Source organism: Quercus robur, chromosome 7, assembly GCF_932294415.1.
Source record: "Quercus robur chromosome 7, dhQueRobu3.1, whole genome shotgun sequence".
NCBI lineage: Eukaryota > Viridiplantae > Streptophyta > Magnoliopsida > Fagales > Fagaceae > Quercus > Quercus robur.
In genome coordinates, this window is record NC_065540.1 from 18,290,968 (window position 1) to 18,306,269 (window position 15,302).

The 15,302-nt window shown below is 33.4% G+C and overlaps 1 protein-coding gene across 2 annotated transcripts; it reads right to left on the bottom strand.

Moving 5' to 3' along the window:
- Positions 1–4,658: 4,658 nt before the first annotated feature.
- On the bottom strand, positions 4,659–12,300 carry LOC126692616 (receptor-like protein 15). Of its 2 annotated transcripts, XM_050388283.1 has the most exons (5): positions 11,879–12,300; positions 8,035–8,193; positions 7,419–7,493; positions 7,143–7,289; positions 4,659–6,948 (listed from the first exon to the last, which is right to left on the bottom strand). In XM_050388283.1, the coding sequence occupies exons 1-5, from the start codon at positions 12,258–12,260 to the stop codon at positions 4,733–4,735; spliced, it is 2,979 nt and encodes a 992-aa protein (XP_050244240.1). In that variant the 5' UTR covers positions 12,261–12,300; the 3' UTR covers positions 4,659–4,732. The 2 variants fall into 2 exon arrangements, with proteins under 2 accessions (XP_050244240.1, XP_050244241.1); XM_050388284.1 differs by lacking the exon at positions 8,035–8,193.
- Between the last annotated feature and the right edge of the window lie 3,002 nt (positions 12,301–15,302).

The window sequence follows — 15,302 nt, forward strand, 5'->3', positions numbered from 1 at the left end:
ATGGCCGGGGATCATCATGATCAGATTCGTGTTCTTAGAAGTGAAGTGAATGAACTCATGGTGAAAGAAGAATGCCTGTGGCACCAGAGATCAAGGGTTGATTGGTTGAAGAGTGGTGACATGAACACAAGTTATTTCCATAGCCGAGCAACACAAAGGAACAAGAGGAATTTTATTTCCAAATTGAACATGAATGACGGATCGGTGGTGACAGACGAAAAACAAATTGGTGAGGCTATGGTAGACTATTTCAAACAGATTTTTGCTTCCACCATGCCCTCGAACTTTGATCAGATTCTCCAAGGCATTGATACAAAGGTCACTCCAGCCATGAATGCAGACCTCACAAGAGAATTTACTGCAGACGAAGTTGAATTTGCTTTGAAGCAAATGAAGCCCCTAACCGCCCCAGGCCCGGATGGTATGTCCCCCATTTTCTACAAGTCTTGTTGGAATTTTATTGGTCATGATGTCATTGATGCTTCTCTAGCAATACTAAATTCGGGTAATATGCCTGCTAGTCTCAATCATACTTACATATCACTCATTCCAAAAATAAAATCTCCAGAAAAAGCCACTGATTTTAGGCCAATAAGTCTTAGCAATGTATTATATAAAATTGTCTCTAAAACCATAGCCAATCGCTTAAAGAAACTTCTCCCCAAATTGGTGTCAGAATCCCAAAGTGCATTCATGTCAGATAGACTTATATCAGACAACATCCTTGTAGCCTTTGAAACCCTTCACCACCTTAAGACAAAAACAAAAGGGAAAACCGGATTCATGGCCATTAAGCTCGATATGAGCAAAGCATATGACAGAGTGGAATGGGCATTCCTAGAAAAAGTAATGGAAAAATTGGGCTTTGATAATAGGTGGATCACACTTGTTAGTTCCTGCATTCGATCTGTCTCCTTCTTTGTGTTGGTTAATGGTGAACCCCATGGTAATTTCACTCCTAATAGGGGACTCCGCCAAGGAGATCCACTGTCACCTTATTTGTTTCTCTTGTGTGCAGAAGGGTTACATTCACTTATTCAACAAGCTGAAATTTCAGGCACAATCAAAGGAGTCTCCCTTTGTAGTACGGGTCCAAAAGTTTCACACTTGTTCTTTGCCGATGATAGCTTGCTCTTTTGTAGGGCAAATTCACAAGAGGCTAGTTCTATCATGGAGATTTTGAAACAGTATGAAGAAGCATCAGGGCAACAAATAAACCGAGAAAAAACTCAACTCTTCTTTAGCCCCAATACGGATCCACATGTGCAAGAGGAAATCAAGACTTTGCTAGGAGTGGTAGCTACTACTAATTATGAAAAATATCTCGGTTTACCCTCTTTTGTGGGGAGAGGAAAAAAACAAAGTTTTGGCTACATTAGGGAGAGGATTTGGCATAAGATGCAAGGGTGGAAAGAAAGATTACTATCACAAGGCGGGAGAGAAGTGTTAATAAAAGCGGTCCTTCAAGCTATGCCCACTTTCACCATGGGATGCTTCAAAATCCCAAAAAGTCTTTGCAAGGATATTGAATCTCTAATTCGGAAATTTTGGTGGGGTTATAAGGGGGAAGCACGAAAAATTCATTGGGTGGGATGGAAAAAATTATGCAAGTCAAAGAGCCACGGAGGGTTGGGATTCAAGGATATTGAACTCTTCAATATTGCTATGCTAAGCAAGCAAGTTTGGAGATTGATCCATAACAAAGACTCTCTCTTCTACAAGGTGTTTAAAGCCAAATATTTCCCCAATTGTTCAATTCTGGATGAGGGGGGTAAAGGAGAATGGTTCATATGCTTGGCAAAGCATTCTAAAAGCACGAGGGGTGGTGAGGATGGGGTCAAAATGGAGAATTGGAGATGGACATTCTGTCAGGATCCGTGGGGACAAGTGGCTACCTAATTTGTTCTCTAGCCGTGTGGTGTCTCCACAGAAAAATTTCCCAAACAACACTCGAGTCTGTGCTCTTATTGATGAGGAAAATAGATGCTGGATGGAGGATCGAATACGTGAGGAATTTCTGCCACATGAAACTGAAGCAATCCTTAGCCTACCTTTGAGTTTCAACGGCAAAGAGGACAGGTTGATATGGGCTGAAACGGCGAATGGTTATTACACCACTAAGTCAGCATACCGACTACTATTACATACAGCAGAGGCAGCGGTTCCTGGCACTTCAAACTTAACAGCTCAGAAGCCTTTCTGGCAGGAGCTTTGGTCACTGAATGTGCCAAACAAAATACGTCACTTCTTGTGGCGCGCGGCAAACGACTCCCTTCCAACAAAAAAGAACCTGCAGAAGAGGAATATCATTCAAGACACAACTTGTGAACGTTGTGGAGGTGAAATTGAAGATGGAATCCATGCAATATGGGGTTGCCAAATGATCAAACAAGTTTGGTGGGAGCTGGAAAAGTGCAAAGAATTCTTGAACGAAAATTTTGCTAGTTTCCATGACTTGCTGCAAGGAATCCTTGCCCAGAAAAATCCAAACTTCGCTGAGCTATTTGCCTTTATCGGGTGGAGTATTTGGCATGATCGAAACGCAAGGAGGTTGGGCTCACCTTCTCTGCCAATTGAGAAAATATACAGAGTTGCCGTGGAGCGCTTAAGGGAGTTTCATTCAGTCCAAGAAGAACCGAGAACTCAGTTAACGGTGCATCACCCAACTCACTGGCTGCCACCGTCGCCCTCAGTTTATAAGGTAAATTTTGATGGCGCCACTTTTCCGGACATCGCTGCTGCCGGTCTGGGTGTGGTTGTACATGATTCAGAGGGTTTAGTCATTGCAGCGCTATCGGAACGAATCCATTTGCCTCCAACTATAGCAGCTTTGGAAGCGTTGGCTTGCAGAAGATCCATCGTATTTGCAAGTGAACTTGGGCTGCAGGATGTGGTTTTCGAAGGCGATTCAGAGGTTATCTTTAAACTCCTCACAGCAGAGCAACCTTGCATGACAGCATTTGGACACATTATTGAAGAATCACGCTCCCTAGCATCAACATTCAGGTCGGCTACCTTCACTCACACCAAGCGCCAGGGTAACAAAGTTGCAGACAAACTCGCTAAGCTAGCGAAAAATTTGTATGAACCACAAGTATGGTTAGAGGAAATTCATTGTAATGTAACAGAGCTTGTATCTGCAGACAGGATTTTCATGCATGTTTAATGACAAGTTTCTTTCTGGTTTCTCAAAAAAAAAAAAAGATTTTAAAGACATAAAAAAAATTAAATGGCTTTGAGGTACAAATGTTAATAACATAAATTAGTAGGTATTACACAAAAAGAAAATATTTATTTTTAAGAGATATTGAAAGGGAAAAAAAGAAGCAAAAAATTTAAAACTAATTTTAACTTTTATTAAAATATATATGTGATGACTCAAAATTTAATTTTTTTTTTCTTTCGAGTTATTCAAAAAATGTAATTTGAAATTGGGGTAAAGTACACCGTAGATTTTTTTTTTTTTTTGGTGGGTAATTAAACCATGTAAGTTTAAATTAATTAGAACTAATAGTCTTGACTCTTGTGGTTTAAAGCAATCTAATATTAAAAAAAAAAATTCTAATTAAATTCAAAATTATTCAATTTGATTTTTAATTTATTAATATTCATTAATAAAATATGCATACTCGAAATTTGTGTAATAAATGGTTTTGAATCTCTTGGAGAGTTGGACATAAAAATAACATCTTCTATTAATATTACGAGTCCATTTGGATAATTTGTTTCTAAAAGTACATTTTTGAAAAAGTAACGGTTTTAAAACGTGCATTTTGAAAATGGCAATTATAGAGTGTTTGGCAAAATTTGTAAAAAGTATGATTTTCAATTGTTATTTTAGCTACAAATTACCAAAATGACCTATATACACTAACATTTTTAAATTCAATTTTACATAAAAAATCAAAGTATTTCATTTATTGAATAAATAAAAAACTACACGTGGAGGGTGAAGACACCATTCCACATGAAGTACTTCACCTAACAAAGGTTCCCTATCACCTGCACACTTTTCACTTTACCAATTTCATTTAACTCCTACCGTCCTACTTTTGCACTTATCCTCCACCTTCAGTAACACTAACAGTTATCCATATCGATCAGATACGCATCCTTTTGTTGTCCATGATACTTTCCATTTGAGGCTTGAAGAAAAGAGAAGATGAATATGAGTACTCTAGCTTATTGAGGATTTAGCAAGCTATGGCAGGAGTAAGAGAAGGGCGGAAACGAAATGGAAGGTGAAGCAGAGGTGAAGGTACGATGGAGGAAAAAATGAGAAATATTTATTTGGGTTCTTTGTTCAAGTTTGATGGGGGTATTTGTGGTAAATTTCACTTTAAAAAATGCGTTTTACAACACTTCAAAATGGTGTTTTCAAATTCATTGGAAATACTTTCGTTTTGAAAGCGTGTATTTTAAAATCACAAATGTTAAAACCCATATAGCCAAACGGGCTGAAACTGGTGTTCTGAGTCCAAGACGCCCGATTTTATTCGAAAAAAGCAGGGCCAAATGGACTCATGACGTCATTTTACTTTAAGCCAGGATTCAAAAGCCTTAAGATCTGGTAGATATATAGGACCATGCAAGAGTTGGTTTGCCAAGCTTGAATAACAAGAGCTCCACATACTCAAAGTTTGAAAGAAGATAGTAGATTAATTCCAATACAGCCCACCAACATAAATTTATTAATACTACCACAAATGATTACTATAGAAATTGAGTACATCTAATGACACATACAGCTCGACAGCCCTTTTAGGGTGTTTACAGCAAAAAAATAACACCAGTACATACAATCCTCAACCAGGTTGAAGCCTCGTTGCTGCCAGTGAGGATTAATATAAAGAACACTAACTACACCCAAAAAGAAAATAATATAAGATACAGATAGACTTGTATAGAAGACAATAGGATCCACTTCATACCATTTTCCGTCGCTTGCATTTGAATATTGTCTTGGTGATGAAGGTGATTCATCTAACATGGTGCAATGTTCCTCTAGTGGTGGACCACAAAGAAATGGATTTCCTTCATAGCAGTTCTTGTCAAATGTTCCAAATTGTGCTTTAAAGTCTGGAACTTTACCTGATAAATTGTTGTGAGTCACATTGAAAACTTCCAGAAAGTTCAAAGCAATCAACGTTGAAGGAATTTCCCCACTCAAATTGTTGTAAGAAAGGTCTAAGCTCTCCAACTGAGTCAAATTTGAGAATGTTTTCGGAATAGGACCTGTCAATTGATTGTAAGACAAGTTTAGTGAATGAATTGAAGATAGTTGTCCTAGCTCTAGTGGGATTCCACCTATTAGCTGGTTGATTGACAAATCCAATGCAGACATTATATCAAGGATGAGACCCATGTACAAGTTTGACCTATACTTCGTCAAAAAGTCAATCTCCACTTGTTTCTTGAACCCAAACTCTGTTCCTTGAATTTGATGATCGTTGTTTAGAAGTGATTTATATGGGAGGGAAAAACCAAAGGCGGAAAAAGAACCACCATATATGTAAACAAATTCACTAGCAACTATCTGCCCAAAAGTTATTTTGCGAAAGCAGTATGGTATTGTCCCAGAAAAAGAGTTCCTGGAAAGATCCATTATGCCTATCTTCTCTAACTGACACAGCTTCTTTGGAATCATACCACTAAAATGGTTGCCACTCAACAGAAGTACTCTTAAGTTGGATAGTCTATCAATCTCTTCAGGGATGCTCCCAAAAAATCTGTTATCTCTAATGTCCAATGTTAAAAGAGATAATGAATTGAGAACAACTTTCGGTAATGATATTCCTGTGAGATTGTTCCCTCGTAAAATTAGATGCTTTACATTCTGTAGATTCAAGCAAGAAGGTAACAACCCTGAAAGCAAATTATGGGAAAGGTTTATCGTTTCAAATGAACCTAGTTCACATGGAAGTTGACCTTCGAAAAAGTTGTTACTAAGGTCAATAATCCCCAATAATGTCACAGTATCATTTCCCATCCATAAGGGGATTATACCTAACATGTGGTTGTTGCTAATATCAAGGATAACAAAGCTTAAGGGTGCCTTTGGAAGAGTACCTGTGAAATGATTATTGTTTAATTCTAATGAAAAAAAGGATTGGCTGAAGTGCTTTGAGAAAAATTCACCATGAAAGTTATTATTAGATAACCTCAAAATTATCAATGAAGTGCAATTGGTAACCAATTCCATTGGTACCTGTCCAGAAAAATTATTGAAGGTCAAATCCAATCTCTGCAAATTACTTATGTCACCAATGGAGGATGGAAGATTACCTTCAAAATTATTTTGGGATAAATTTAGATATTCTAAGTTTGTAATAACCTTGCCGATATTTTCTTGAAGTTGCCCATCTAAGTGATTGCTTGAGACATCCAACCAAGTAAGATTCTTGCAATTATCTAGAGGCAAATGAAATTGACCATCCAAATAATTATTCCGAAGATTTAGCAGTTTTAGTCTAGTATTGTTTTTTAGTAACCAAATGGGGAAGTTTCCTTTCAACTTGCTGTGAGAGAGAGCCACTACTTCCAATTCATGCTGGTAAAAGAGAAACTTAGGGATGGTACTAGTGGGCTTGTTTAGATTACAATTAGACAATACTAGGACCTGTAATTGAAACATAGGGTCCCAATTGGAATTCTCAATCTCTATGTCAAGTTTGTTGTTGTCACTCAAAATTTGAATCACCTTAAGCTTGGACAGATTAGCAAATAAGCTGAAGGAGAATAAACCTTCAAAAAGATTATAACTCAGATCAATGTACTCAAGGGATGTCGAGTTGGCTATTAAAGATGATGACAGGTTTCCATTGAACCGGTTGTGAGATATATCTAACAACCTAAGAGATGTCAAATTGGCTAAGCACGGAGGAAGGATTCCTTCAAAGTTATTACCACCAAGATCAAACTCTTCAAGTTTCTTCAGTGTACACAATTCTGTCAAAAGTAATTTGATTAATTAGTTCTGTCTATCCTAAAAATCTTATACCATAAGAATCAGCAAAACAAGTGAATTAGTATACAGGATCAAAATAATTAATTTCTACATCATGAAAAAGTGAACGATCAATTGCTGTGCATTCAAGTTGAACTAACAATTTGAAAAGTTCGATTTCATAGTAGATTCTTACCTTGAATGGGTAAAGTTCCATTAAGTTTCATATCACTTAATGATATAGCCTTGAGAGAAGATAATGCTCCAATATATGGAGGGATACTTCCAGTAAAAACATTTCCACTCAAATCTAAAATCTCCAAACTGCTAAAGTTTGCCATATCTACAAAGAGAATCGACGATAGATAGTGTCAAGAGAAAATATTTAAAATGGCTCATTGGCTTATACTCAAAGAACTACCTGTCACACGAAAATTAATCTTGCAGTTAAAATAGATGATGGAATGTTTACCCTTGAATGGTAGGCTTCCATCAAGATGATTTCCTCTCAAGATGAGGACCTCCAAGTTGCTTAGATTAACCAGTTCTACGTCATTGGTAAAGAGAGATGCATTTGTCAGATTTGAAAATAGTAGTACAGATGCAAGTCTAGTAGAATGACACATTTCATATTGAAGACACACTGCCGCAATCATTTGCATATATCAAGCATTTTGTGCTTTTTGTTGAAGGTGAGATCAAGTGCAGAATTAGTTCAAGCAAGTTTGCTGCCTAAATTGCAAGTAGTTTTGTAAATTGAAGCTCTAAACGACATGTAGATAGATTTAGCTTAAAATGTGGAAATTAGTTAGTTGGCTAGTGACACGTGTATAGGTTGTTAGTTCAATTCCTATTTTCCCGTTTCACTTTGGTTCTTATATAAAGAGCAGAGTACATGTATTATTCTCTAAGCTTATACAATTGCATATAGAAATTTCTCTCTCAATGCTATCTATGTGTAATTCTTGATACTTTTTAACATGAAGAAAGTACAAATGTCTACAAAGGTAAAATTGGTTATAAAAGTTCAGTTTTGTCTAAACTTCTTCATAGTATTTTTGACAAAGAAAATTTAAATATGCACGTACCGTTGCTAGAAAGAGGCCCTTCCATGTTAATATTGGAACTTAGGTCTAGAGATTTAAGAGCTGGGAGGGCACTTAAGAATCTTAAAATTGCCTTATCAAAGGAATTCGAACCTAAATTTAAGTGTGTCAACTTGCCCAATTTAGACAAACAATTGGATTCTGAAAAAAAAAAAAAAAATCAACCAATTGTTAAATCCATGAAGACAATGAGAAAGGAGTGTCATAACATGTTATTCATTAGCCCAATAATCGTAATACAAAAAAAAAAAAAAAAAAAAAATCTATCAAGAATCATATATGTTTTCTGGTACAATCATTACTACATCCTAAGTTGTTATTTTGTGCAGTTTTATGATTGTATACCATATGTAACTTTGAAAGCAATAGAAAGTATGTGCACTTATCATATAAATATGATGTGTTGACACTTGTTTCTGCCTTTCTTATTTAAGAAGTGAAGATCAAGTCTACATGACTACATCAAAGCCCAATGATATGCGTGTTATTGGTAGTAGTTGCTAGAGAAGGGATAAAGTAGCAAGTGCTAATTGTAGCAATTGTAGACTTGTACTTAGTAAGAGAGCCAAATTTCAGTTTAGGGAGACAAAACTAAAAGAAAAATTAATAAATATTTATAACAAAATAAATAGACCATTGTAAACTAATGTAATTGTTATATATATTGTGCGCACCTAAAGCAAGCTTAATGGACCAGTCTCGCTCTTGGGCTCACAATTATTTATAATGTGGGCTTTGGATTTTCTACTTTGGGTGATTCTGACTTAGAGACCCAGCAACGTTTCTACAATCATTGGACTACTTTCCCCTCACTCTTTGTAGTTCATCTAGATTTGAGGCTCTCCTTTCAGACCTTCAACAACCTTTTCCTCTCCTTGGCCTTGTATATTTATAGTCCAAAATTAGGGGGAAAATCATGATTACTCTCAAGGCTAGTGGGAATGAAGGTTCAATATTGTTATCATTAAGTGGATGTTTAGTTAGGAGTGTGGTGTGAGTGGCATTGGAATTGGTTCCTACTTCAAGGAAGGGATGATGTTCGGCGGCAAAATTTGAAAAGAAGTCGCCGAGCATCCAGGATAGGGCCTTCTCAAGCACTCATGCGCCTAGGAGATGGATGCACCGGGTAACTTCCCGGCCGTGAACTGACAAGTACTTATTTCAAAGACCAGCCCAACAGGTTTTGGGCCAGACACAATACTGTAGGATTTGCTCCTGTGGCCTTAGTGGGTCTTAAGCCCAGTTTCTTTGATGTAAGTGTCAGGGACCGCAGGGCATACCGTTCAGCTTGGGTCTAAGGCCCAAATGGCTTTGGAGGCCCGGTGCCGTACATATATATATATATATATATTTATATATTGTAAGAGAGATCCCCTTTCTCTTTCCATTGTCACTAAACTGGTTTGGTATTCTTAGATGCATTGCTTCTTTTCATCGAAAGATGATCATGAAGAGAGATGTGTGTATGGATAAACTAGTTTGCTTAAACAATATAATATAAATGCAAACAACAATAATTTGTCACCCTTAAAGTATAAAGAGTATAGCAAATACCTGCAAAATAGTATATATATACTTCACTTTCTTTGATTACTTTCAAAAAAAATATAGAACTCAACATTGTTTTTCTCTATTATTCTAAGTATTTAAGTTTCTCATAAAAAATCAATTAAAATCTAAGTTAATAGCAAAAAACTGGGGTTTGAAATTGTAAAAACACCCAAAGATGGAAGAAAAAATAATATTGATGGCTTTGGAGTTTTAGTGTTATGAACATTAAGTAGTTATTATTATTATTATTATTGGTAAAATATGGGATCCACTAATTATATTGGCAAGAGACATGAAAATTTTTCAATAATTCTAGATTCACACAAATTTTTATAATTGTTAAGGTGATAATTTTTGTTTTGTTTTTTTTATACAAGATAGAATTTCTACTCTAACCTAATCTAAGTGTATATGTGTTTAAAGCTCCTTCCTAGAGACTTGAACTTCGGCTCTTACCCCCCACACCCCACAAGCATTTATACTTGTAGAATGACCACTGCACCAAGGGTGCGTGATTGTAGAGTGACCACTGCACCAATGGTGCGTGATTGTAGAGTGACCACCGCAGTAAGGGTGCGTGGTGGTGATTAATTGTTAATTGGTAAATAAAAAATAATGTCAAAGATGGGTCCACATAAAAATAAGTAAAAAGTTACTGACTCAAGTATTATGAAAATTATTGTGTTCCTTCCAATGTAAAAAAAATTAAAAAAAAAAAAAAAAATAAAAGTTAGGAATGCTGTGAGTCTGTGATAGTATATTAGTGAGAAAGTAAAAATGTGAGACAAGTCAAAGTTAAAAGTTCATTTGACTTATTAACTTTGATATATCGGGATCAAAAATAAATAAATAAATAAATAAATAAAAAGACTTTGATGTGTTAGGGAACTTCTTGCTTCCTCATTACTTTTTTTTTTTTTTTTTTAGACTGTGTCAGTTTTTGGTTAATTTTACTGAGTTTTGTTTTGCTTTTTGCCTCTGTGTTAATGAATCAAAGGGGGTAGACTCTTCTCATACACCTATAGCTATGAAAGTTTTGGAGGAGTTAGGAGGTGCAGTTTACCCCCCCCCCAGCTTCATCCTTGATTGTAGTGACAAGGTCATGATTTTAGGTTAAGCCGGAAAATATTAAAATAATTAAAAATTTACACTGTAATTTATAAAAAATTATTTATAATAAAAAAAAATGAAACTATATAAAATACACTTAATCAAATAATAAAACAATTATTAATTTTTTTGGAACAATTCACAGTTATTCAATTATATTGTTTTCGTGTTCTTGAATTGGTTGTTGGATCATAGCAAATAAATAAAAGCAATTATACTACATACACATCTAGCAACTATTCAAATAAACAATACTAAAATAATAAACTAATGCAATCATATAAAAAATATATCACAAAATAAAAAATAAAAAAAAATCTTCATTTTTTTTCGAAATAATATATTGTTGAATTACTTTTCATTCTGTTTAGATTACACTTTAAAAATTTATATGGTTACACAATCCAAATTTTTAATTAAAGTTAGTCAATGAATTTTTTTTTTTAAGAAGTTATATTGAAAAGTATATATTCAGAATTATTTCTATATTTAAATATATGAATTAAAATTTAAGTTGATTCTAAAAAAAAAGAATTAAAATTTAAGTGGATGCTTTGTTAAGTGAATAAGCACACACTTTAACAATACAACTAAAGATAGTTAAAAAAGAAAAAAGAAAAAAGAAAAAAAGACTTTGATGCGTATGATTTGAATTTTTAGAAAAATTAAATTTAGTGATTAAAACAACACTAGTTTTTTACACTTTTAAAGATAGGCACAAAAACTTACTATGAATGATGACTAGATAATTTGTTTTAGAGTAAAATAAAATCAACACCCTTGAGGTTTAGGCTAATAACGACCAAGTTCAAGACATTTCAAAAGTGACCAACTTGATCCTTAAACCCATCTTGGTCCCTAAACTGTTACTCATTTTTCTCCTCTCTCTCATAATAATTAGGGACCAAGTTGGTTAGTTTTGACATGTTTTAGACTTGGTTGACATTAGCCCAAATTTCAGGATGTTACCTATATTTTATTATTAGCTTATAAAGGGGGTGTTTTGATATCTACTACTTCCCACAGACCAGGCATGAATCCCATGGCACCTTACCTTAAAAGCTCAAGGTTTCTCATCTACAAAAAATAGGTTGTGGAAGGAAAAATATAATCGGACCATTCTAGCTATTGAAATGTTTGAAAGTAAAAGCATGAGCTCACATACCTTGATTTCCTAGGCTGCCAATTTGATTTTGAGATAAATCAAGACTTCTCAGTTCTTTGAAGGGTAGCAACAAGGACACATTTAGTAACCAAGTCTCATCTGGCATAAAAATATTTTCTTTTTGGTTTAAATCATAGAGGGAGAGTTCGATCACATGACCTGTGGCATCGTCACATGTGACTCGCTCCCAACCACAACACTCACTCCTTGTCTCATTAACCCATGAAGATAAAATGTAGTCGGCATTATTTATATTAGATGTCAAAAGAACCTTCAATTCTAGCAGACCCACCCTCTCTTCCTCAACACAACCTCTGTACTCATGAATTTGAATAAAAAGTAGTGAAGTCCATAGCAAAGACTTCACCAAAGAAAATTCCATTGAGAAATATGATTGTGATTTGTGAAACACCTATTTTGGTTTCAAGGGTATTATATAGAATTTTTTTATAGAAAGTTACAAAAACGTCCTTGAGGATTAGAAAACTTACACTTTGATCCTCTAATTTCTAAAATTTATAGTAGTCTCACAGAATTAATTGTCACCTAAATGGTGTCAACAAAAATAAAAAAGCTTCAAAAAAAGAAAACATAAACATCTTTATGCATTAACAAAAATAGTGCAAGTCTCTTTCAATCTCAAGTCTATGCTCCTCTAATTTTTATTCTCCTACTGCCACGTGATTGCTTGTTAGTCTCTGATCCCACTAGATCAATTTAATTAGTGGTATATCTGTATATGTGAATTTAGGATTGATCGCTCAATTAAGTGAATAATATCATTTTCAAGACCGATGCTTGACAGTTGACATGATGACTTGTAATTTGGCATATTACTTTTTCTTTCTGCAAAAAGATCCAATTTTTCCACAAGGTTGATGAAAAGAATTTATTATTAGTGGAATCATTCATTAATAATGTCACACGTCTTGCTTTAGTCTAATTTGAAAGATTGGGTTGTAGAGAATAAAGTCTCTCCAAATTAGTTTGGAAAGAAACTTTTCAAACTTCTCATATTTATTTTTTATGAGTATAAATTTTGAAAATCTAATCGTTGAATTTCATATTTCTTAAGTTCTTAACATACATATCAAATTTTGTTCAAATCAAATGTTATTTACTATTCAACCATTAAATTTATTTTTTATACACAATTTAGAATCATAGAAACTTGAAATTTCAACATTTAAGTGATGAAATAGCAATTGATTTTTGCTCTTCTTGAAATTTTGCAAATAAGAAGGAAATAATAAGAACATGCAATCTAATGGTTAGATTTTCAAAATTTACACTAAATATAAAGATATATGAGAAGTTTAAAAAATTTCTCTCAAAACTGAAATTGTGGAAGATGTAGTCTTCAAATCTCTTATGTTTGGTTTTTTCTATCCAAGGATAAATCTTCCTAGACTATGGATAATATACAATAGAAATACGAGAAGTTTACCACGAAGTCAAGGATTTCAATGAACTGATGGCATAGTTATTAAATCCAGAAGGCCAATAAATCCCAAATCTATATTATATACTATAGTGATATTAATTGTTTTGGTAGCTTTTTAAAAATAATATATATTATTTAAAAAAAGCTAATTTCTCTTAGTGTGAAAAACCCCACAATCAAAAATTTATTAAGGTGTAAAAACACTCAAATCAAATAAGTTACCAAAAAATAAATGGATGCCAATGCCTATTTTGGTTGGTTGGTGAGTGCAGTGGTACTATGCTAGCGGAAACTAATTGGATTTTGTTTGGTTGGTGAGTAGTGAACAAACATTAAATTTTCTTATCAAAAAAAAAAAAAAAAAAAAAAAAAACATTAAATTTTGTCGATCACAATAAACTGAAGGGACTAAATCACAATATTGCATAAGAGAAGGGACTAAATCACAATATTGCAAAAGAAAAGGGACTAAGGGTAGGGAGGGGCAAATAGCAAAAATGTGATTGAAAGAAAAAGCCAGAAACTTCGTAGAAATCACATCCCAAGACTCCCACAAAGCAAAACAAAAAGATTAGTACTCATCCCAAAAAAAAAAAAAAAAAAAAACAAAAAAATTAGTACTTATCTCATAGAGTGACAGTAAACGTGTCACAATATTATTTGATGAGAGTCAGTAGGCCCAGCGTAGAAAAAAAAACACACACCTATTTTATATTTTTCTTTTCTCCGTCAATCACGTTAGCCCCTTGGTCCTCAGCACATGAACTTCACCTTTTCTCCTCAGTGTTCAATTTCTTTCACGACCACGTCAATTTTTCTTTTAAGTGTTGATTGATTAGGGCCACATTAGTTGGCTAATATATTATTGGCCAACATATTTGGCTGAGACATGGATTTGAATTTATATTCTTAATAAATCAGACTATATATATCAGAGAATAACTGTTATTAAAATATTTCATTCCGTTAATTAAATTGGAATGAGATTCGATATGGAATTCATAATATAGTTAATAAAACCTTGTAAATTTTCATAATATTAATATTTAACAATTAATCTCACTTATAGTCCTATTTCAACTGGTAAAATATTTTCAAATGATAATATTTTTCAGAAAAAAATTATTTTCAAGCCTTGTTATGTTTCAAAAAATGTTATGGAATTTTTTCCCCCATTTTATCACCTCTAAAGCACATATATAAATTTCGTTTTTTAAAAATGAAATTTTTAGATAAAAAAAAAAATTGTGATCAGGGGTGGTCACTAGCGGCAATGGTTCATCACCAAAATATTGTGAAATTATTCTCCTATAATTTTTAAGTTGATAAAAATTTTAATTTGATTATAATCCAAAATTTTCATCTAATCCTTTTATTATTAATTTATCTATAATTTGTAAGTTACTAAAAATCTTAATATTACAATCCAAATTCTTCAATGTTTAATTTCTTATAATTATAATTTCTAAGTTACTAAAAATCTAAGTATTACAATTCAAATTCTTCAACGTTTAATTTCTTATAAAAAACGTAGGTTTAATTTCTTATAAAAAAAGTATAATTTTATTTTTTATTTTTTAAAAATGCCTCAAAGATAGACACAAAATTATAATTATTCTTATCAACTTTTTTCTATACATCTCTATCAATTTTTTAGATAAATACAAAAACTTAGTTGTTGTTATCTTTTGTTTTTACCTTCACTCTTTTTGCTAACATTGCACATATATTAAACTTCATTCTCTCAATTTCTTCTCCTTAACTGTTATTTCAATTTCTTCTCCGTAACTTTTTTATGTGTTAATTTATATTTCTTTCTTTTCGATACTTCATTTGAGTTACTTTTTATTTGGTCTTTATTATACCTGGTTGGTTATTTGATCTTCTTGGGTAATTAAGCAAGTTTAATCTTTCAATCTTTTTTTTCTTTATGTGAAAAATTACATAGGTTTAATATGAGATGGGTTCAAGTTACACCTT